Below are 25,078 nucleotides of genomic sequence, written 5' to 3'. Positions count from 1 at the left end.
TTCATAAAACATGTTGTTGTCTAATCATAAATAAATCTCACCATGGTGTCAGGCAAATGTCACAGAAAATAATATAATGAAATTAAATGCAGTGTGTATTTTCTTAAATAGAAGAACATTGACCCCCAAGGCAAAGAGACAATTCCCACAAGATTGCAGTCCCCACCTCCTAATTTTCCCCACCCCTAACCCCTCCCTCCCTGACTCCAGCCCTAAGGCTGAAGCCAACAAAGCAGTCGTGTTCCTGAGGCTTCTCCAGTTTGACCCGGGCTGCTGTCCTCTGTAGTTAATCAGAGTGTGGTAAGTATTATTGCGATACAAAGTAATACGTTTTAGTTGTGTAACTTTTCTCTTTACCATCTTCTTTAAAAAGAAAAAAATTATTAAAAAAGTAAGAAACTATAAAGCTAGTAAATTCTTACCATGTAATTAACACAAGCCAGGGCAGAATTGAATGGTAGGTATTCATCATGTGTCTCACCGAATTTTTTTTAAAAAGCATATGTCTGCAATATGCAATTGTCTTTTAAATTAAATTTGGCTGTAGTGACTCTTAAGAGCTTAGGTATATCATGACTGTTTCTTTAAAATGTGCTACTAGAAGATACATTTGTATGAGGAAAAAAATATTCTTTACCCTTAAAGAAGAAATCATCATATTACCATTAAGGCTCGTGTGTTTAAACATAGTATTTTAAATTGCTTCTAGAAAGTTTCTTGTTTTATGATTGGTTTCAGGATTTGCTGTTGGAATTAGTTTTGCTAGTAAGGAGGCACGATTCTGCTTTCCATCATTTTGAGGTTTATCATTACTGTCAGAATTAACTCTAAATGTCTCTGTTTTGTTAGGGGGAAAAAAAACCAATTTTTTTGAAATTGTTGGGATCTGGCCACTTGTTACCTTTCCTGATTTGTAGCATTGTTATTATCAGCAGTAACACCAAGGCAGCTCTCAGTATTTTCCCTGTCGAGGGAATGATTAGCTTTTCTCACTGGCATGATTTAGAGGAAAAGGAAAAAAGAAACTTTTTTCCCTTCCTCTTATATCCAGCCCCTAAGAAAAGCACATTTGTTATAAATGGTATTTCTGACATCTAGATGTCTAGACTAAAGACTTTAAAATTATGTGTATGAAACTTACAATTTCTATATTCATACATTTTTCATTCAGATGTTTTAAAAAAGAAAAAATACCCATTGAGCGTCTGCTCTGCTCCAGGCCCTGTGGTGGGATAAAAAGTTGAGTGGAGTTATGTCTCTGACTCCAGAAGAGGAGAAGGACCTGAGAACAGCTTACCTTAAAAATATCCAGGACCAGACAGACATCTTTAAATGTCTTAAATGCACTGAAATATATATGATGTGCTACCTGTCCACACCCTCTCATACGTAAATAAGGGTGAAGTCCAATATCATTATGATTATTTCCCTCAAGGATTACATTTATTTGAGCAAGGAGGCTAAATATTTTTCTAAAATTTTCTCTCATTTATTTTACTTTATTGGCCCAGCTTTATTGGTGCCCTAAGGATGTGCTTCATTTACCTCCTGGTAGGTAACCAACCTTGGGAGCACTTGATGTGTTAGCAAAATGTACAGGAAGCCCAGAGGACTGAGCAGGCATTCCATGGGTGGCCATCAATTTTACTGAGAAATCTGCACTTAACATTGCATTGATGCTCTCTTGGGTTTAACTTGGGGGTAGTGAAAATGGAGACAGATGTGGATTTAATGGATGACCCTTTTAGCACATAGACAATGTTTTGGAAGAGTACATCTGGAGGCTTTTGAAAAAAAAAACATTATAATCAAGTGTTTGTATAGTCTGCTGCCTCTTCCCTGAACTAAATTTGTCATCATTTAAGTGTTCCATGGCCACAAGTAACTGTATTCTCATTGAAATTTTGAGACCTATTTATACCAATGAAAGCATTTGCAATAGTTTTGTTGTTTTCTTATAAAGTACTGGATGGGTCCTGCTCAAGTTTTAGGTTACTGACACCATCCAAATTCAACAATCTGGAAGTTTTGATTATTGATTTTGTGGCTAAGGACCAGCACTATCTGAGCCTTATTTCCATCACCAGTATGAGTAGTTAGCATTGGGGATAGGGGATAGGGCTGTGGAGGGAGAAATTCTTCCACCCACCCACCATAAAATAAAATTTAAAATCATTTAACAAACGTGACTGTTTACCAAACACATTTTTTTAAAAATAAAGTCTGTTCAAGATGTTCTGTACTGACGTGGATGCAGCTGTTAGCTAGCTGTATTGACTTACCAGGTAAGGGACCTTAGGCCCACATAATTAAAAAGGACAGGTAATTCCAATTCAAATATGAGTCACAGCAAGATTTAAAATCGAGTGCATGCTTCATAAGTCTTCTAGTTCTTTTAGCCGAACTATTAAGTCTAAGACATCTACAAGGCTGCTATACTGTGGATGTGACCAGACACCAGATATGCTATACCAGATATGGGGGAGCCAAGCCCTCTGCAAATCCAGGAGCTGGTGATACCCTCTTCTCCTTTTGGGATTCCTCTTCGCTGAGCTCCTCGTGGAGACAGAGTTCCAGAGAGACTTGAAGAGAGAAACAGAATAAAGGCAAGGCACCAGTCTGAGGAAACAGACCATTACCTAAGTGAGAAATCTGGTTTTAAGTTGAGGGATATCAGGGTCTTTGCATATGAATTAGGACTTTAAAGTTAACTCAAAAATTGATTCAGTCAGTTAATTGTATTTCTTTATTTTTTTTTCAAGTTTATTTATTTATTTTGAGAGAGAGAGAGAAAGCGCCAGTCATGGAGGAGCAGAAAGAGAGGGAGAGAGAGAGAATCCCAAGCATTACTGTCAGTACAGAGCTCCATGTGGGGCTTGAACTCATGAACCATGAGACCATGGCCTGAGCCGAAGTCAGATACTTAACGGACTAAGCCACCCAGGCACCCCTCAATTAATAGTATTTCAACCTTTAATTATGCAGATTGAAATAAATTGTGGGATGAGCTGGAAAAACTCCAACTAAATTGTTTCTTAGAAAGAAAAACCCTCTCTGCTCTTTTACACCCATCCAAGAGTCATAGTAAGGGTCTTAGCTAATCAGAGAATAACAATCCTGAGCTGGAGCACAATGATTGGGTACCATTTCTACAAGAGGTGAACACCTGCTCCCCAAGTGTTAATGAACAGCAAGGGGAGTAACCTTCTCTATACTGTAGGAGAAATGGATTTATCGCTTAATTTAAAAGAATCTTCATTAAAACATGGTCCTGTACGTGCATTGGTTTTTGCTGGGCTCAATACACGGACATTACATCACAAATTTCAGTAAGGTTAACTTTGTATGGTAGATTTACCAGAGATTTTTTTCTTTTGATCTTTTTGTGATTGTTAGAGTATCTTCACTGAGCATATTATTTTGGCTACATTTTTATAATTATATGTATTTTCAGTAAAAATGTAAGTGGTAGGAGAAATTTGAAATTGGGGGGAAATATGTGTTTTATTTTTGTGTAAAAGACTTAAGTGCCACTACTTCAATACTCAAATCATCATTTCGGATGGACTTTCTTTAACACAGCGATTTGCAACCCTCACCACATCTTGGAGCCACCTGGGACACATTAAAAATATCGGTTCCAAGGCCACTAACCCCTTTGCCCAGGCAGTGGGTCCGCAGAATCAGAGTGGAGCCAAGTGGTTGGTATTTTTAAAAGGTCAACTCATTACATTATCTAAGATTCCATGTTGCAATTCTTTTATCTCCATAGTACTGACCAGGAAATTGGTTCCCTAAAATTGTACTCCAAGAGTGTTTTACTGCCTTATTTTATTGTCACAGTGGGTGGGTTTCATTAACACCTGACATAAGCATTTTCCTGGTTCTATGGTACACAACTTTGGGACTTTGATCACTCCTATGGTCACATGCAATTCATCAGCACATGCAAAAGATGTACCTCTTAACAAAACACTATATGCTTCTTTTAAATGGGTCATTCAAATGTCAGTTGTATGTAGACTTTGTTGGCCATTTTTCGCTTCTCAGCTTCCCCCCCAGGGAAGGCCTAGAACTGGTGTCTGAGGAAAACACAGGCTTCTCATAAATATGCTTTTAACTTATCTGCACTTTGAGTTAGGATGGCTGTTAACTCAGTCTGTGCTACACTAGGGTGGCCTTCTATTCAGGTGTGTGTCTTGACTGCCTCATTTAATTTTGATGACAATACATTTGCCTTAAATGCCTTCCCTTCTGCATCCCTGTTCCTATGCATGATAAGCAACCTTCATGGGGAATCGGAACTCTGGTTCTCACCAAACACTTTTAATTCAGCCCCATTGCTGCCCAATTCTTACCATATCGTAGCTGGTTAAAATACTCATGGAGGGTTGTCTGAGAATATACATCCAGTGTTTCTCTGAACAATCTACAAAATTTGATTTTTAATCCTGAATCATCCAGATGATCAGGGAGATAAGTAGTTTGCTGGGATCATTTTAGTTTCTCATAGATTGCTTTCAGTGATTCTACTCCAGAATTGTGCTTTAACCCTATACTAGGAAATAAGTTCATGAAAGTCACTGTTCTATTTATTGTAGAGATTCTGTTAAAGGCTTTGACCACCACATGTCATACATCATCTCCTTTTTGAGGACCTTGATGAGAAATTTCTCTAGGTCTCAATCTGTTCTTATTTTATAGACATGGTCACTTCCCTAAATGTTTGTGTTCCCTCTTTGCTTTGCCTGATGGGAAACTCAGAATTTTATTTGTAGCCCATGTCCAGCAATATACAGAAATTTTAAAGCATGTGCTAAATTTGCTTCAGACTTTACTTTCCCTGTGCCCAATTTCTTCATTTTCCATGTTACATCTTGTTATATTTGTAAGTTTGTAAGACGCTCAAATCTTTGTAAGAACAGGATGAGAGTATTAATCAAGAGTTTCTCGGCCTTGACACTATTGGGCCAAATAATTTATTGTTGGCAGGAAAGGGGGATTAAATGGAGGATTAGGAAGAAAGAATGGGGAGTGGTACACTTGGCCTCTCTCCACTAGACGTCAATAGCAGTTCCTGGTACTGGGGAGGTACCTTGCCCATGATAGATTTATCTCCTACTTTTAGGGAAGAAGGGCAAGAACAAGAGGTCAAATGACCTTCCAGCCTCTGCCATTTTCTCCAACTCCTTCGGCTTAATACAGTGAACATGCCAACTTGCCATATTTTAGTGTGGTGTATCCTGAACCCCAACACTTAGTATTTTCTAGGCTATGTGCAAGTCACTGTCTTTGGGGGATGCAGATAACTGGAATCCACTTTCACCCTCAGAAAACCTGCAAATGAAAAAACAAAACAAAACAAAATAAAAAATGTAAGTGTTCAGTTTGCACATATCTGAGTCTCATATCTGAAGCTGATATAGCTTCTGAGAGCTTCCCCGATGACCCTGGGGAGAAGGAAGTCAAGACACTGTTATTGGCTTTTAGAGGCAGCCAAGTATCAATAGTGTGGCTCATGCCCAGTGTGCTGGCCCCTATGTTCAGTGGGCTCTGTGCCACATCATGAGAGAGTTGAGCAAGGGTGAGTAGGAAGACAGGCAAATCCAACTTGGAGGATTAGGAACGGCTTCATGGAGGAGGTGGCATTTGACATGAGAGCTTAACGGGTAAGTAGGGAAACAAGGGGCAGGGTCTCACAGCAGGAACAGGGTGGAGGGAATTCCTGAAGAGTGGTGTGCAAAGTGGCCTGAGAAGGGAAGGAAGTGGTAATCAAAGGACTGGAAAAATAGGGTGGATCATTTCCTGAAGGTGACCAGTTTGGGAATGAAAAGGCATTCTTCCCCTAGAACCACTTACGCCTGAGAGCACATTAACAAATTTTAAGATAAAAGTAGAGAAGAAGCTGAATGAATTAGGTCACCGAAGAAGGAGTGTGGGAGAATGACAACAGAGACCTGGGAGGTTCCAATATATCACTGTTCTTTATCCCTGACCTTTGCCCCAGTTCAAGGTTTTAGTAAGAACCTTTACTTCCTTGATGAAAGGAGGATAACGGACTCTCCTGGTGTCAGGAAAATTCCCAAGCACTATCAAATAAATATTCCTGAGAGGCTCCTCATTTATGGATTACCAAGCAAGCATGAGAGGCACCTGGGTGGCTCAGTAAGTTAAGCATCTGACGTTGGCTCAGGTCATGATCTCACGGTTCATTCGTTCAAGCCCCATGTTGGACTCTGTGCTGACAGCTCAGAGCCTACAGCCTGCTTCAGATTCTGTGTCTCCCTCTGTCTCTGCCCCTGCCCCACTCGTGCTCACTCATGTGCTCTCTCTCTCTCTCTCTCAAAAATAAACATTAAAAAGAACATTTTTAAAGGATTACCAAGCATAAGCACCATTTTTAACAAAAGGGAAAGTGTTTTGGAGTGGCTTTTTGGTTATAAAAATTATTTAGTTTAGGGGCACCTGGGTGGCTCAGTTAGGTGTCTGACTCTTGTTTTTGGCTCAGGTCATGAGTTCACGGTCAAAGGGATGGAACCCCACGTTGGGATCTGCACTGATAGTTCAGAGCCTGCTTGGGATTCTTTCTCTCCGTCTCTCTCTGCCCCTCCCCTGCTCACGCTCTCGCTCTCAAAATAAATAAATGTTAAAAATAGACATTTAGCTAAAATTAGGAAATGCCATACCTTCAATTATACACAATCATTTTTACTTTTACATATAACAGAGTTTTCGTTGTTCGGGCTAACATTTCAGAAATGATGCGATTGGTGGTACATCATCCAAGGATCGTACTGTGATACAGACAATGCAGGGTTCTGTAGGCGATCCAGATAACTGACTCCAGATGCAGACTCAGACCCAGGACTAACGGCAGGCCTGTTGTGGTTTCTGGTTGCTGGAGAAGCTCAGGGAGGAAGATTCCCTGGAGGAGCAGGATCTGAATGTGTCTGGGGAGGGAGGGAAACCGAGAAGTCAGATACTGGTAAACCTCCTTTCCCCACTCCGAGTCTATAATATGCAGAAGGGATATATCCTCACCTATGGCCTACCATGGAGGCTTCACTAAGTTGTGCAGAATGCCCTCCCCACATCACCCCACCACCCCAGACAGTGACCAAAGGCTTTTTGTTTCCAGATATTACTTAGTTTAAATTCAGAAATGTCATACTTTCAATGATGCATAATCATTTTTAAATTTCCTTATAACTGAGAGTTTCCATAGTTTGGCTAAAATTTCAGAAATGATTTTGTAGGAGATGAAAAATAATTTACCCTCTATGCTTCCAAGTTCTCAACTGGGGCCCCTGAAACAAAATACGGATTAAGAAGAGAAAAAACAGAAGTTTATTATGCATATATCTCATGTACACGGGAGATATGCAGGAAAATGAATAACTCTCAGAGGTGGCTTAGAATTTGGGCTTACACACCAGCTTTCAGCTAAAGGCACTGGAGAGAAAGTGTAGGGAAAGCCAATTTTGGGGAGGGGAGCAGGTAAACAAGGTTAAGGTTTGTAATGAAGCTTTGAGTCCATACTTTTTCCATTGATAAGAGTTTCTTGTGGTACAGAATCATCCCTCTCTTCCTGATATGAGAAGGGGACACTTACAAATGGAGATTTCCCCTTATAAATGTAAATTTCCCTTACTGGGTAACTTCCTTGTTTTCAGAGCTTCTCCTATGTGTGCTGTCTCTCAAAATAATCAACTAAAAATAACTCTTATGCCAGAGAGGCATATTTTGGAATGGCATTTTCTGGTCTACACACAACAGGTGCAAAGTCAGAGTCCCCATGTGATGCAGAGACTGCATAATTCTGCTTGAGACGCAGGGGAGTGGGACAACTAGTTCCAGATGCAGATGAGACCCAGCACTAAAAAACAGGCCTGCTGGGGGCTGTTTGGGTGCTGGAGAAGCTCCAAGTGACTCAAAGCAGGGGCTTTCCCAATTGAGGTAATTTACTTTGCTTTTCCAGAAATGGGTTGCATACAACCCATGGAATGATCTGGCAGAAAGCTGAGAGCTGGAAGGAGGTAGAGGAGAAAGGCAGGATGGAAACAGAGGGAATGAGGGGACTAGGGAAACTCAAGTCAAGTGACATTCAGCAGTTTGGCGGATCCCAAGAGCATAGCTGAGACTGGTGGAGAGAAATGGAGCCCATGCAGGCCCTGGGCCAATCAATTGGACTCCTTCCTAAAGATAGGACTTGGTCGAATGGAAGAGCATGGACTTCAGCTTTAGCTCACCCACCTGGGAACCTGGCTGCACTGCTCCAAGTATTTGGTTTCAAATTAGGAGAAAAGATTATTATGAAACTAGAATCCCCTCACATACCTAACATTGCTTAACATGAAATCTGGCAGTAGAAACTGCTCAAGAAATTTCCGTTTCCTTCCCTTATCCATGAATAAACAACTGCATTCCCAGAGGAAATGCTCTTGTAAGAATTTAGATAGAAGTAATAAATCATGACCACCATTAGTGTCCTTTGGCCTCCCCCACTCTGTGGGGGGTGGGAGACAGCTTCCTGCACAACCTTAGGGAAGCCTCTTTGTTCTGGCCTCCCTTACACCAATCCCAATCCTGTAAACTGGGAGGCAGGAACTGACCCCCACCGTGGAATTATCTAATTCCAAAATTATTCTCTCAACTGTCCAAATAAATGCAAAATGCCCGGTTAAATTTGAATTTCAACTAATGGATGAAAAACTTTTTAGTGTAAGTATGTCTCAAATACTGCTTGAGTCTTATTCAAATTTAACAGAATCTCCTTTATTAATTTTCCTAAATGCGGCAGCCCTGTTCCATCGTTTAACCCTAATTTCTGCTTTTCTGAGTCTTAGGCCTAGGCTTCTGCTTCCCAGCTTCTGTAGCAACCTATGGGTAAAATGAAAGATGGTGGTACCAACAGGTATTCCAAGGACGTGGGGCAAATAGAACTCTCATCCTTTACTGATGGGAGTGTAAATTCCACTACTTCACAATACTGTTTGATACTTTCTACCAACCCTAGGGCCCAGCAATTCTACTCCTAGATGTAGACACAACTGAAATACATACCTGGTCCACCTAAAGATGGGTACAAGAATGTTCATAGCACTGCTATCCCATTTCTAATAGTCCAAACTAGAAACAATACAATGGTAGCGTGGATAAATAAGTCATGTATATCTATAGGATGATTTATTATATGACAATGAGAATAAGTGAATTATTGCTATACACGACATGGTTGAATCTCACAATCTTAAATTTGAGCAAAAGAAGCCAGACACAGAAGAATAAATAGTGCATATAATTAAATATATGTAAGTCTCAAAAGCAGGCAAAACGAGGCTCTGGTGTTTAAAGACAAAGTAGAAGTTGGGCAGAGGGGTATGAGTTCCTAAGAGAGTTCAGGAGGGCTTCTGTGGTGCTGGTAATGTCCTTCTTCTTGAACCAGGCTGTGGTTACAAGGACTGTTCACTGTTAAATTCATCAATCATGCTTATGAGCTCTGTACTTGACTACATGTATATTGCACTTCAATTAGATGTTTACTGAAAGAGTTGAGGTCTGTCCTGATGGGGCTTTTTTCTCTGCAGACCTACATTGTTGGAAACACCTCGTGGAGTCCATGTGTGGTTTCCTTATTCACGGAACTATGTGTTAGATCTGTGGGAAAGAACTACAAGACATCTCTCTGCTAAAATTATGTGAAAGACCTAATAGTCAACTTGTTTAAATCTTAGGTATTGGCGTATCCCAGCAATCTGTACAATTCTGGGGTGTGATAGTGTAGGGGTGAATATGACTCGAACTCATTCATGTTTAGAGAGTGTCTGAAATTGAGAACCAGGCAGATCCCTCTACTCTGACCCTAAACGTGTCCCTAAAGTAAAGAAACTGGATCCCAAAGATTACAGGTGGAGAATTTGTGAAGCATGTCCATATTCACGTAAAGGTCAAAGAAGCCCAACCGAAAGAACTCTGGACTGACAGTGACAACTGTGGATTGAACAAAAGTTCTTTTTTTTGTTTCTTAATGTTTGTTTGTTTATTTATTTTGAGAGAGAGAGAGCAGGGGAGGGGCCGAGAGGGAGAGAGAGAGAGAGAGAGAGAGAGAGAGAATCCCAAGCAGGCTCTGAGCTGTCAGTACAGAGCTTAATGCGAGGCTCAAACCCATGAACTATGAGATCATGACCCACGCCGAAATCAAGAGTCGGATGCCCAACCAAATGAGCCACCCAGGTACCCTGACCAAAAGTTATTTTTAAAAGACAATTTTGGGGGCACCTGGGTGGCTCAGTCGGTTAAGTGTCCGACTCTTGGTTTTAGCTCAGGTCATGATCTCACTCACGGTTTCGTGAGTTCAAGCTCCGCATCAGGCTCTGCGCTGGTAGTGTGGATCCTGCTTGGGATTCTCTCTCTGCCCCTTCCCCACTCGCACTGTCTCTGTCTCTCTCAAAATAAACAAATAAACCTAAAAAATAATAAAAAATAAATGAAAGGGCTATTTTGAAGATAATGATTCTGACTTTGGAGCACCTTTAGTGATGGGCAGTAGAAGTTACCTTTTCTTCCTGAGCAGGTCTTGTTTGCTTTGGCTGGCAAGATTATAATCCCAGACTGGTAGAGTCTGTGGAAATAATAATAAAAGCTTTAGAGTCCCAAGAACTGAATTTAAATCCCAGCCCTGCCACTCTGTTACTGCAGACACGTGACTTTCTGTTTCTTTCCCTTTCATCTGTGGCCTCGTAGAAGAAATGCCCTTGTCTTACAATATATAGGAGAGTGTAAAGGAGGGGTGGGGATTCTACTTGTTTCCCTCCAGGACCAAGTACTCTCTTTAGTGTAACTACTACTCGGAAAGAATTTATCCCTTGCCAGCCACCACTCTAAGAGCTTTTCAGATATTATTTAATGCACCTGACAGCTTTGTTACTATGTAGTGTGCATATCCCCATTTCACAGATTCAGGACAATGAGGCACATGGAAGGGAAGTAACTCCCCCAAGGTCATTAGCTACTGACTGTGGAGCTGGAGTCTGGCCAGTGTCCATGATGGAAACCACTGGATCCTGCTGTCTGGTCCACCTTCCCATCTTTGGGTTTCCATAATGTTTCTTGTGAGGTGTCCCCATGTCTTTTCCCTGAAAGACGGGGAAGAGGGTGCAGGGCAACACTCCATCTTCGAGACAAACCTCATTTCCTCATCTATAAATTAAAGAGGTTGGACTAGTGATCCTGACTTTCCTTGGCTCTGGCATGTAACCTCTCTGCCTCCATTTTCATGTCTGCAGTAGAAAGCGTCTTACCAGCCTTTATTCCCTGAGTGCTTCAGTGTGCTGGGAATATTAAACAGAGATCAGGGTTAACTAGAGATCAAACATGAACACACTTTGGAAAGTAGAATGCTCCTTGCGAACATCAGCCATTGTTATATTGGCAACATATCACATTCAGGTTTTTTTCCATCTGCTTTCTTGCCACTGAGACTCTCTTTAGATTCTCCCTCATGTATATGGTAGTTTGCAGTTTTCAAACTTGATCTTACTTGAGCCTGCCAAATACCAGCAATGACTAAAATCCAAGCCTTTAGGGGTGCCTGGGTGGCTCAGTCAGTTGAGTGTCCAAGTCTTGATTTCGGCTCAGATCTTGACCTCGAGGTTCATGGGTTTCAGCCCCATGTCGGGCTCTGTGCTGACAGTGTGGAGCCTGTTTGGGATTCTCTCTCTCTCTCCCTCTCTCTCTGCCCAACCCCCAGCTCTCTCTCTCTCTCTCTCTCTCTCTCCAAATAAATAAATAAACTTAAAAAAATAAATAAATAAAATAAAATCCAAGCCTTGAGATTCCTACCCCATTGTTTACTTTATCACCACACTGTCATTAGCCTTCTGGAGCTGTGACCCCATGCACTATCCTTGCTACTTAGCAATGTTTAGTCTAAAATAGACACAGGGGAGCATATGTCAGGTCACTGGCATACAGGAAGCACAGTGCTTAATAGACATAGTCTATTGACATAGTCTTAGAGATGACTGCAATACAACAAACCATGAGAAAAGTGGTATTATACCCATTTTAAAGATGTTAGGGCACCTGGGTCGCTCAGTCTGTTAAGCATCTGACTCCGGCTCAGAGGTCACGATCTCGTGGTTCGTAGGTTCAAACCCCGTGCTGGGCTCTGTGCTGACAGCTCAGAGCCTGGAGCCTGCTTCGGATTTTGTGTCTCCCTCTCTCTCTGCCCCTCCCCCTGCTCACAAGCTCACACGCTCTCTCTTTCTCTCTCTCAAAAATAAACATTAAACATTTTTCAAAAAAAAAGAATATAGACTTATTGGTATATTTCTTTCTTTCTTTTTTTAATATTTTTTTAACGTTTATTTATTTTTGAGACAGAGAGAGGCAGAGCATGAACGGGGGAGGGTCAGAGAGAGAGGGAGACACAGAATCGGAAGCAGGCTCCAGGCTCTGGGCCATCATCAGCCCAGAGCCCGACGCGGGGCTCGAACTCACGGACCGTGAGATCGTGACCTGAGCTGAAGTCGGACGCTTAAACGACTGAGCCACCCAGGCGCCCCAAGTATATTTCTTTAATGATACACACGCAGCAGCCACAGCTATGCATACATTTTGTCTATAATAATTTTTCCAGTATATATTTTGAAGGTAATGGATAATTCATCCTTGAGGCCAGAAGTATATCTATAGCATTCCATACTGAGCAGCCCACTACCTGCACAATTTGTTCACATTCTGTAATTATTTCTTGGATAATAGATTGAGCTCGCACTGTGTGCCCGCTCTAATTAGACGGTGGTAGGAAAGGTATCATAACCCTCCTACATAATCAGAGAGGAGAAAGACCTTTGGACCCCAATGAAATATCTATCTAGCCCTGCAGTTTCAACATAGTTCCTAATGTGATTTGACAGTAAATATAGAGCCTTCTCAACCTGGTGGTTTTCCCTTTGTGTCATAAAGCAGGTTCTCGATAATAAATATTAGAGGCACCTTTCCAAGGCAGTCCAAAGTGTCTTGGCTTTTATTATTCCATAAAACCTCCACCCCCACCTTTTGTTTAATTTTTTTTGATGTTCACGTTTGAGAGAGAGACACACACAGAGCGAGCAGGGGAGGAGCAGAGAGAGAGGGAGGCACAGAATCCAAAGCGGGTTCCAGGCTCTGAGCTGTCAGCACAGAGCCCGACACGGGGCTTGAACACACTGACTGAGAGATCATGACCTGAGCCGAGGTTGGACGCTTAACCGACTGATCACCGAGTCAAAACCTCCACCCCTTTTATAAGGACTCACCTGTTGGGGGAATCAACTGATCACAGCCATGGATTTCAGCATATACAAAATCAATCAGGAAAAAGAGCAGGGCAGAGGAAGAGCTGAGAAGACTGGCAAAGGCTGAGAGAGACCTGTAAATCAGATCTCCATTGCTGTCTGCTTCACAATTCCCTCTTAAAATGTTACTCACCCAGGGTCCACCCCAGCTAGTGAATCAGAATCAAGCACATGTGTTTCGCAGCCAAGCACTAAGGATGAACCTAGTGCACAGCCAGGACTGAGATGCATGGTGGGAGCATCTTTTTTTTTTTTTAATGTTTATTTTTGAGAGAGAGAGAGAGAGAGAGTGCACAAGCAGGGGAGGGGCAGAGAGAGAGGGAGAGGGAGACACAGAATCTGAAGCAGGCTCCAGGCTCTGAGCTGTCAGCACAAAGCCTGATGTGGGGCTCGAACTCACAAGCTGTGAAATCATGACCCGAGCCGAAGTCGGACGCTTAACCAACTGAGCGACCCAGGTGCCCTGCAAGTGGGAGCATCTTTGACTGGGGCCTTCCCTGACAACATGGAGGAACAGGTGGACAGATAACGGGGCCTTGCACCTGGTTAAGGGAAACGTTGCAGGTGAACAGGGGCCAAGGCTACAGAGCACTGCATATGGTTAGATATGAAGTAGTAAAGAAGAAAGCTTTAACATTAGTCGTTGTGAAACCAAACACATTCCCTCCCTTGGGAGTTCTGACTGGTTAAAGCTCAGGAGACTTCACTTGATCACTTGATGAAATCTGAAAAGTATAGGTACCACTTTGTTCAAGGGACACTATTCCTTAGTGGTTTTTCAACTATTGCATTTTTCTGTGGAAGCTTGAAGCACCACCCCCCTCACCCTTTTTTTTTTCAGATTCTGGACTGATGATTTCACACACAAAAAAATAATCATTTTTTGGGGTGCCTGGGTAGCTCAGTTGAGATAGCGACTGACTTTGGCTCAGGTCATGATCTCACAGTTCATGGGTTTGAGCCCCACGTCAGGCTGTGTGCTGACAGCTCAGAGCCTGGAGCCTGCTTCAGATACTGTGTCTCCCTCTCTCTCTCTCTGCCCCTCCTGCATTCATTCTCTCTCTCTCTCTCTCAAGAATAAATAAACATTTTAAAAAATTAATCGTTTTTTTTTAAGTAACCCAAGACATCTGTTAGCTATCAGGACACCACTAGTAATTATGCAATGAGGGCTGACATTAGCTAGAAGCATCTGTGTGATGGCAATTTTTTGGAGAAGTAAAGAACTCTATCTCACAAAGTTCTCTTAAGGAGAAACTGAGATAATGTCGGTGCAATAGCTTTGGATTCTTTTTATGTTTTTTTATTTATTTTTGAGAGAGAGAGAGAGACAGAGACAGAGACAGAGTATGGGGTGTGGGGTGCACAGAGAGGGAGACACAGAATCCGAAGCAGGCTCCAGGTTCTGAGCTGTCAGCATAGAGCCCGAAACGGGGCTTAAACCCACAAACTGTGAGATCATGACCTGAGCCGAAGTCGGACGCTTAACCGACTGAACCACCCAGGTACCCCTCTGTGCAATAGCTTTGTAAAAGTTATTAGAATTACTATTAAATAAAACACCTCATACGCAAAATAGATATTGTTCAGGATGGTTGTCTTGAAAAAAGAAGAAAAAAATCCTCTTGCCAATAAAAAGAGAAAAAAATCAGAGAAAGGGGCTATAAACCTCCCCAGAAAACCTGTGAAAGGAGCCCTCACCCCATCTCCTTGATGTTTCTAATTGCCTAGTATCGACAATATCTGGAAATGTCTTGTTAAGTCAGTTGAGTGTGGCCACCCCTAATTAGGAGAAATGTGATGAAATGTCTTCTCAACTGGAATCTGCGTGATATCCAACCAATACAGGCAGGCGTTTAATGCTTTTTTGGGTTTGTTTTCACAGGCAGTGCCCTTCGGAACTTAGCCTTAAAAATGAATCCCGTTGTTTCACAGCCAGGATATGGGACCGGGGGTGTGATGCATAGTGACTGGCAATCTGGCGTATTTGACTGCTGTGATGACCTGGGGATTTGTAAGTACATGTGTTATTGTTCCTCCTCGGCTCCCATAATACAGGTTCCTGACCTAATAAAACTCATCTACTCATCCTGCCATTGAGCTCCTGCTTTATGGTCAACTCAGAAGTCACAAGCTGCAAGCCCGTGGGTGGATTTAGCCGCCAGATATGTTTTGTTTGTCCTGTACACAATGACCTCTCTTCATGCATTACTTTAAAAATACTAGGAAACATATAAAATCAGATTTCACATAAAAATCTGGCCTCCCAATGTAGATTTCCAGCTTCTCTTGGAAATCGGAAAATATGGAGAGATGAGCCTTCAGCACACATGGTGGGGGTCTGCTGCTGCTTAGCATGAGCTAATCCCACTGAAGGAGATTCTCATTCTAGTTTGCCATATGTATTTATGTCCACCATTGTCTATTCTGTGTTTTTTGTCTCAATCTATTTCACTCATTTTAGCTGTGCGACCTTGAGTTTGTGATCCTTGCTTAGATCGATCACCTTTTGCAATTTTCCACCTCTTAGTATCACCATGTTCTTGACATATCGGTCTGGTTTGTCTTCTATTTACTTCTCCTTTTACCTACAATGCCGTCCTATGTTTCCCAGCTTTCAGTGATGTTCTTGCGACTCTTGTCATTGTTCCATTTCAGGAAGCCTTGCGGGTTTTTAGCTTTACTGAAATCTAATTCTTTTCTACAACAAAACACACTGTTTATGTGAGAACCTTTTCTTATTTCAGAGTCTCATGTCGTATGGGTTGCAGACATCCTCTGTGGGGCTCATCTTTCCATTGTGTGTGAAAAATAGCCTCCTTTTTTGTATGTGATGGAAGTTCCACCAGGTTCTTTGGAGATAGCCTTTTGCTTAAAAACAATCAATCAAGAAACCACAGACTCTCTTATCATACCAGAACTCCATCCCAGAACTTTTCAAAACACATTTTTACTCAAAGCATATTTGAGAACAGTTTCCTGTTTGTTTCTATTTTCTTTTTTTTTTTTTAATTTTTTTAAACATTTATTTATTTTTGAGACAGAGAGAGACAGAGCATGAACAGGGGAGGGTCAGAGAGAGAGGGAGACACAGAATCTGAAACAGTCTCCAGGCTCTGAGCAGTCAGCACAGAGCCCGACGCGGGGCTCCAATTCACGAGCGAGATCATGACCTGAGCTGAAGTCGGCCGCTTAACCGACTGAGCCACCCAGGTCCCCCTGTTTCTATTTTCTTAAGCCCTTTCTCTGCCTTACAGAGACTCTTTACAGTGAAACTGCGCTCAACTTTTTAAACTACCAATACACATATCCCTTAATTCCTGCTTGCTTCCATCCACATGATGAGAACAGTGCCCTCCTTTTGCCTGAATGACCACCTAGAAACTATTTCTGCTCTTTGTAATGATTTCTTTACTCAGTGTTTTCTGCCCCTAAACACCCTCCCATGGTTTCTCCACGGCTTCTCAGACATCCTGACGCCACAAACTTCCTCTGCAAGCGTGACCCGAATGTAACAAGGGCAGGGAAGAAAGATAATGGAACAATCTCAGACTGGCAAGGCAGGAGCTTTTGCAATTAAATCTGATCCAGTAATAATGACTCACAAATTATCCCCAGTTCCTGGATAGCCGGCTCTAGAAGCAAGACACTGAGAGCCAGGTGACAACATTGTTTTCTCTGAGTCCCCATTAAAGTCATTTCCTGAGCCAACATCTTTTTGAAAGAGGTGTGATTTCATTGAAAGCATGGTGACTTTCACTAACTCTTCTATGTGGCTTCCCCCCCTTCCTCCCCGCACCCAGGCCTCTGTGGGACCTTCTTTCCCCTATGCCTTTCCTGTCAGATCGCCTCTGACATGAACGAATGCTGTCTGTGCGGAGCGAGTGTCGCCATGAGGACCTTGTATCGGACGCGATATGGCATCCCGGTAAGTCACCCACGTGCATGGTGAGGCGTGAGCCCAGATACCAGAGGGTTCCCTTCAGTCTGACCACAACTGTGTGATTGCCCACCTTGCCTTCATGGCTTGGCCCTGATCTTTTCTCCACTCCTGTCCTAAATGTGTCATGTGATTACCAGGGGCTGTGCTGCCACGGACACCATGGAACAAATTAGTACCACAATCTTAAATTGTTCCAGTAGGTATGTCCCTGAAACAGTTGCTGGAGGTGAGTAGGTGAGGAACAGAGGGCCCTTAGCCTCTCCTGGCTTTACTCAGAGTCAGACATAGGACCCTACAAATCTGCAGGCTGAGCCACAGTTAGAAAGCCGTGGGATGAAATGGGGGTGTAGTGGATCCCTTCACAGCTGGCACGCCTGCCTTCTAAGCCAGTGTTCATTCATTCAAAAGTGATTATTGAGCATCTGGACCCTGGCTAAGTCCTATCGTATTCATTCATTCAACAGGGATTTATCCCGTACATGGGACATGCCGATTCCAGAAGCTAGAGACACCTCAGTGAACAAAGCAAATCAAAAGCCCTGTCTGCGTGTAGCTTACATCCTTTTTCTTCTTATGTTTTTGAGAGCTTTATTTGCACATAGTTTCAGACTTAAAAGTTGCAGAAATAATACAACAACAAAAAAGAAATAATACAAAGAATTCCTGAATGCCCTTCACCCACATTCCCCAAATACTAAAATCTTGCCACCTTTGCTTTATTTACTCTTTCCTCTACCTCTCTGTCCATTCTGTTTTATTTTTTCCAAAATAAACATTGAGAGGAAATTACAAACTTGATGTCCTATTACCTCTGTTACAGCATGCATTTCTTAATAGCAAGGACGTTCATTTATATAACCATAACATAATGATCAAAATCAGGAATTTAACATTGATACAACACTATCAGCTAATATGTGGATCTTATTTAAACTTTACCAATTAACCCAATTAACATTCTTTGGATGAGAAGAAAATCAATCTGGAATCACACATTTGTTCAACTGTCATTCAACCCTAGTTATTCCTACAATAGGGAATAGTTTCTCACTCTTTCCCTGTCTTTTTTTCCTCCCAAGTACAGATCAGTTATTTTGTAGACTACCCCTCAATTTGGTGTGTCAAATTTGTCTTCATGGTTAGACAGGTTTTACACTTTGGCAGAACCTCCACAGAACTGACCCAATATGTGCTGTGCTTCATGTCAAGAGGCACATGACATCGGTGTATCCCATTATGGTGGTTTAATTTGATTACTTAGTTAAGATATAGCGTCTGCTAGGATTCTCGACGGTAATGTTGCCTTTTTCCCCTCTATAATGTGTAAGCACCTTGGTGAGAGATATAAATATTTTATTCCTCATCAAACCTTCACCCACAAGGAATAATAGCCATTGACGATTCTCACCTGGATCAATTGTTACTATGATGGCTGTCAATGGCAGAGCTTACATTCTAATAGGAGAAGATGGCCACAGTGTAACTAAGTAAACACTTTATAGGGTGCTGATGAGTGGTACAGAAAAAATAAAGCCAAGATGAGGAATAAAGAGTGTTGAAGCATTCTAATTTTATTTTATTTTCAGCATCATAAAATGTATTTTCATCTAAACAAGGTTTATCCCAGGAATGCAAAGATGGTTCAGTATCAGAATACTCTATTTATAGATTCAAAAAGAAAAGCCATATGATCATCTCAACTGATGCCGAAAAAAGCATTCAACACAATTCAATACTCATCCACATTTTTAGAAAGGGAGTTCTAATTTTAAGTATGGTTATCAGGGAAGGCCTTGGTACAAAAGTAAAGACCTAAAAGGATGAGAAGTTGACCCACTTGGGGGTCTTCAGCCAGGCAGAGGGAAGGGCACCACCAAAGACTTTTAAAGTAGAGTTTATCTGGAATGTTCCAGAAACTGCAAGGGGCTAGGGAGGTAGGTATAGAGAGAGTGAGGGGGTGAGGGTAGGATGTCATAGAAAAAGATGACATCAGAGCAAGAGTTAGAACTTCTAGGGCCTTGAAGACCATTATAAGAACTTTAGCTGTTACTCTGAGTGAGCAGAGAAGCCATTGAAATGTTTTAAACAAAGAAGTGACGTGATGGATTTTTTTCCTGAAAACTTAGCCTCTGCCCCAATCACTGCTCCCATAGAAACGGGAGCAAGTTCTTAATCCCCCTACGCCTCAGCCCCCTCACTGATTGAATGGTCATGATGATATCTCCCCTTGGTGGTGTAGTAAGAGTCATGTGAAATAATGTATGGACAATGTATATACTATCCATAGCACAGGATCTGGCAATTAATAAGTGCTCAGTAGGGGCGCCTGGGTGGCTCAGTAGTTTGGGCGGCCGGCTACAGATGATCTCGCGGTCTGTGAGTTTGAGCCCCGCGTTTGGCTCTGTGCTGAGAGCTCAGAGCCTGGAGCCTGCTTCGGATTCTGTGTCTCCCTCTCTCTGCCTCTGCCCTGCTTGCTCTGTGTCTCTGTCTCTCTCTCAAAAATAATAAACATTGGGGCGCCTGAGTGGCTCAGTCGGTTAAGCGTCTGACTTCGGCTCGGGTCACAATCTCACGGTCCGTGAGTTTGAGCCCCGCGTCAGGCTCTGTGCTGACAGCTCAGAGCCTGGAGCCTGTTTCAGATTCTGTGTCTCCCTCTCTGTCTGACCCTCCCCCGTTCATGCTCTGTCTCTCTCTGTCTCAAAAATAAGTAAACGTTAAAAAAAAATTTTTTTTAAGTAATAATAAACATTAAAATTTTTTTTTTAAATAAGTGCTTGGTAAACAACTACTTTTACTTCTGTTCTTTTCTTCGAGAATCACTCAGTTGTTTCACAGGGCAGAGGTGTGTTCAGAGCCTGACTCATTTCTCCTGCGTGCTTGCTCAGCTGCCTGACTTGCTCAGCAGCTGCAAGTGAGGCTGCTCTCATTCATGCTATTCTTAAGGCAGCATAACACACAGAGGTTCTTAATTTTGTGCCCTGACCTTGAACTTCCTGAATTGCATGCAAAGTGTCATTCATATGTACTTATGCATATGGTGTGAGGGTAAGATTCTCAAAGCAACCCAAAACCTCAACATGGAATATAGGAAGGGGAACTTAGCTGGATCCTGGAGATAAGGGGTTAGGAAACACTCAACATATAGCAAACTGTTTGACTCTCTGCTAAGTCATTTGGTGGTGTCAGTTTTCTCATCTGTCATGAGGAAGTTGTGCAAGATGATTCCTAGTTCTAGGATTCTAGGATAAGGTATGGTTCCTCGATGTACAATGAAGCAATATATTTATAGACAGTGTATCTCTATTTCCTCCTTAGAACAGACCTAAAAATAATTCCCTGGACTGATCTGTATCATTCAGGCTCTCTGCTTTGTTTCTCTTTCATATCCATGCAAACTTTTATGGGGCTGGTACAATGCAGCCTCTCTGATCTGCCCCCCCCCCACCCCCCACCCTGCTTCATGGACACAGTCAAGAAAGCATCCCTTTGGCCAGGGCATAAGAGAGAAGGAGGAAGAAAAGAAAGAAACAACTACTGATTGTACTACTACTTGCTGGGATATTATTCTGATGTATATTTACTCATTTACTACTTGCAAACTCCTGTGGTACAGGAATTGTTACCTCCCTTTATAGATATGGAAACCATATATATGAGAAAATGAGAAAGGCTTAAGGTCATAGAACATGTGAATGTTGGAATTGTTCACCCAGTGTCTCCTGCACCAGAATAGGCGTCCTTTCAAGGGCATGTCTCCCAGAAGGTCATTGAGGACCCAACTGGACCCTTCCATTGAGAAGGCCCCCAAATCCTTGCAAAATAGTCCATACCATGGTTTGCCAAACAATATTCATTACTTTCTTCTTTTCCCGATAATTTGCATATCTCCTTTTCTCCTAACACCCCCCCTTTGCAGAACTTGAGAGAGGTCAACGAAATTGGCCAGAGGGATGCAGTGTGGGGCCTGGTCTGGCACTACTTGCAAGCTACAGAAAATTTGTGCATTTCACAATCGGCTTTAAGGGGAAGCATTTTAGAAGAGATGACAGAGGACTCGGGCTATAGTTGTAAACTGCAGATCATTTGACATAGTGTCACAAGGGCACTGGCTTGAAAAAAGAAAGACCAAGAGCTGCCACCAATTTGTTATGTGATCTGAACAAGTCATTTAGCTTCACTTGGTCATCAGAAAAATAAGGATAATGTCACAGAATTCTCATGATAAAGCAGTAACATACAATGTACCTTTTTTAAATGTTTGTTTTATTGATTTTGAGAGAGAGAGCAAAAGCAGGGGAGGGTCAGAAAGAGAGAGAGAGAGAGAGAGAGAGAGAGAATCCCAAGCAGTCTTCATGCTCAGCTCAGAGCCCAACATGGGACTCAAACCCAAGAACCATGAGATCATGACTGAGCTGAAATTAAGAGTCAGACACTTAACCGACTGAGCCACCCAGATGCCCCCAATGTACCTTTTAAAGAGTTTTGAAAAACTATACAAATGCAAGGAATTGTGTGAATGTATTTATGGGATATATGTTGACCCACTGCTTGTTTTTCCACAGGGATCTATTTGCAGTGATTTCCTATGGCTGGGATGTTTCCCTCATTGCACCCTTTGCCAACTCAAGCGAGATATTGAGAAAAGAAAAGCAATGAATGCTTTCTAAAAACGGCTTACAACTTGGTAAGTTGTTGGGAATTCTTTGATTTAGGAGTAACAAAACAAATTCTCAATAACATCTTTTATTTCCTTGGTCTTCTCTCACAAACACATGAAACATCCCTTACAAAATGGGGGACAAATGATTTTTAATTGCCAGGCCACACCAACAGTCGGTAGTCAGCTTCCATGGTTTGACAGGGCTAAATCTGATAGGATAACAACGAATTCTGGGATTTTTTAGGTTGTCTGCCACAGGAGGGGTGGCTGTGTGATGCGCCAAGTGAGCACGCCACATATCAACCACGTATATCTTAACTAGACCATGACTTAAGGTAGTCGAGATATGTATGCGACCAGACCTTCATTTCCCTAAGTATGGTTCCTAGTTCTACTGTTACCAACAGTAACCAGTTGAGGTATTATACTAAACGTGACTGCGTAATGTGCCTAGTTCTGTGTTCTTGATGACATCAGAATGTTAATATAACAATCCTTCCTCCAAAGTGATGGGAAGCTAGTTTTTAGTCTCTATAAGTGTGGACAATTCACCCAGTTATGCCAAATTCCCAAAGCCCCCACTATGAAGAAGAGTTATTGACTTTTTTGTGACTATGTTATCAAAATTGGGTAGCTGCTCATTTACCTGGTTTCCTAAGCTCCCCTACTCACATTTTTAATCTTCTGAGTTCCTGTTTCTCTCAGGCAAGCAGGTAATAGTTTACTTGTCCTGTCTTTCAATCTCTTATTGCCAGTCCCCGTGGAATTTGCAATTAATGTTTAGTTTTCACGTGGAAATGGCTATTATCTATAAAATCCTATCTCCCAAGAGGCCTTTGAGAATGTTTGATTAGGATGGTACATTCATGTGCATAATAAGTTGTCACTGGCCCAATCTGTCCTTTTTTAGTTATTTTGCCACATGCTCCACAAAACAATGTCCTCTCCATGAGCATTTTTAGTTCATTTCATGTTGCATTTTCATACCATTTTAGTATCTGAGCATTTGTCTCCCAATTGCTTTCAACCCTCAATGACTGAGATGCAGAGTCAAGATGGGGAGTTTTCTTATCATCCCTCTTCCTCCTTTACTCTACCTGCTGAGAATTGACTATTATCTCTCTTTCCAAGCACTGACGTTTGTTAAAAGGCCTGTGTTAATAACTTGACTCAGAACCTGATGCCAAAGTAGCCCTAAAGGAAGGAAGATGTGACAGTTTACTGGTATAGTCATCCGGTCAATGAAAAAGATTGGTTAGTGTTCTCTGCCCTTTGGAGACTCTTACCTTGGCATGGTTGATGATTCATTGACATTTGATAACAGAAATTAACTCTGGCAATCTACAGATTATTCTATTGGTTCCCTCAACCACCTAGCGACAGTGCCTGACACTCAGTAGGCATTTAATAAATATTGTGGAAGAATAACTCAATGCAACTTTCAAGCAAGGAAGCATAATGAGGCCCTCACCTAGGAGATTCATGTGAATCTTAACTGGTGATTGTGATTCTTTCTAATAGATTGTACTGAAGCAGGGACCATGATTTGATGTAAATTTTAAATATGTAACAATTTGGCAGTAGGGTTGAGGTGGAACAGAAGTTTAGATTTTTGGAACAAGATAATATAAAGAAAGAAACTGATAAGTCCTGATTTGTTCATTCATTCTCTCTTTTCTTTTCTTTCCTTTTTTTTTTTTTTTTTTTTCCTGATTTCTACAGGTCATATTCACAATGTGGTAAAAGAAATGCTGGAATGACACACTGCACCTGCTGTGCTATCTCACCCCAAATCTGAGAAACTAATTCAACTAATCATATGGCTTCCAATGACTTCAAGACCTTTTTAATTTCCAGTTTATTGCAAAAGAAGTATATTTCCCATGCTGTTCTCTAAAATGACTGCTATTAAAAAATGAACATCCTCCACATTTCTTGTGTCTTTAAATACAGCTTCATGAAAAATTCAATATGATTTTTTTAAAAAAATGAACCCAAGTTTGTTAAAATGTTAAAGTTGAATGACGGGTACATGGAGAGTCTTTTTTTTTTTCTTTCTTTTTTTAATTTTGAAAGGCTTTTTTTTTTTTAAGTATAGTTGACACATAAAGATTCTTTTTTTAAATGTTTATTTTTGTTTATTTTGGGGGGAGGAGTGAGTGGGGGAGGGGCAGAGAAAGAAGAGAGAGAGAATCCCAAGTAGGCACCATGCCCAGTGCAGAGCCTGATGTGAGTCTCCATCCCACAACTGCAAGATCGTGACCTGAGCCAATAACAAGAGTCAGATGCTTAACCTATTGAGCTACCCAGGCACCCACCCAACACATCAAATATTTATCCTACTCTTCTTTCATACATATATATACATATACATATATATATATGCTTGAAAATGTCCAGAATAAAAAGTGTTTTAAATGCTGTCAAGTGAAAAGCTTCCCTAATTGTAGACTTTCCCACCACTGGCAGACAAGGTGTCACCCTGTGCAATCTCTCACCCCCAAAAAGTGTGGTATTTTGATTCACCTTAGGCTTCCTTTGGTTGCTAAGATGGCATCTGGCACTTCCATACTTTACTTAAAGTAAATACACTCCAGGAGTATTTGCTGAGCAATGTAGAGTTTACTGTAGGTTATACGAACCAAAGAGAGGATTTCTGTCATAAGCCACATAGCAGATCTTCTAATTGAAATTGCCATCAGACATTTCTATCCTCCCTAAGGTCTTATGCAGCAAGCCAGCCACGGGAGCTTCATGTACATTTTTTTCTTTCTTTTTTCTCCACAGGTTAACATGGCATTTTAAAAACCTGAGATATAATTGATATATGATATTGTATTAGTGTTAGATGTACAATATTCTGGTTTGATACATGTATGCACTGCACACACGTACATATTGCAAAATGATCACTACAGTAAGTCTAGCTTATTAACATCCATCACTGAACATAGTCACAATTTTTTTCTTGTATTGAGAACTCTTAAGATTACTCTCTTAGCAACTTTCCAATAGCAATACTTTACAATATGCAACACCACACTATACATTACATCCCCATGACATATTTCTTTTATAACCAGAAGTTTGTACCTTTGACTCCCTATCCCACCATGCCTACTTCTGGCAACCACC

At 41.5% G+C, this 25,078-nt stretch overlaps 1 protein-coding gene and 1 non-coding gene across 2 annotated transcripts; both read left to right on the top strand.

Annotated features, from left to right (window-relative positions):
* Window positions 1-210: 210 nt before the first annotated feature.
* On the top strand, window positions 211-23,874 carry LOC125922880 (placenta-specific gene 8 protein-like). Its single transcript, XM_049630789.1, has 5 exons — window positions 211-300; window positions 15,226-15,354; window positions 17,144-17,268; window positions 21,846-21,967; window positions 23,666-23,874. The coding sequence occupies exons 2-4, from the start codon at window positions 15,255-15,257 to the stop codon at window positions 21,948-21,950; spliced, it is 330 nt and encodes a 109-aa protein (XP_049486746.1). The 5' UTR covers window positions 211-300; window positions 15,226-15,254; the 3' UTR covers window positions 21,951-21,967; window positions 23,666-23,874.
* LOC125924166 (small nucleolar RNA SNORA18) lies at window positions 9,551-9,683 on the top strand. Its single transcript, XR_007458331.1, has one exon. It is a non-coding gene; the product is annotated as a small nucleolar RNA SNORA18 (small nucleolar RNA).
* Window positions 23,875-25,078: the final 1,204 nt, after the last annotated feature.

This window comes from Panthera uncia, chromosome B1 (genome assembly GCF_023721935.1).
Source record: "Panthera uncia isolate 11264 chromosome B1, Puncia_PCG_1.0, whole genome shotgun sequence".
Taxonomy (NCBI): Eukaryota; Metazoa; Chordata; class Mammalia; order Carnivora; family Felidae; genus Panthera; species Panthera uncia.
The sequence above is the reverse complement of the archived record's forward strand: the minus strand, read 5'-3'. Positions and strand labels throughout refer to the sequence as shown.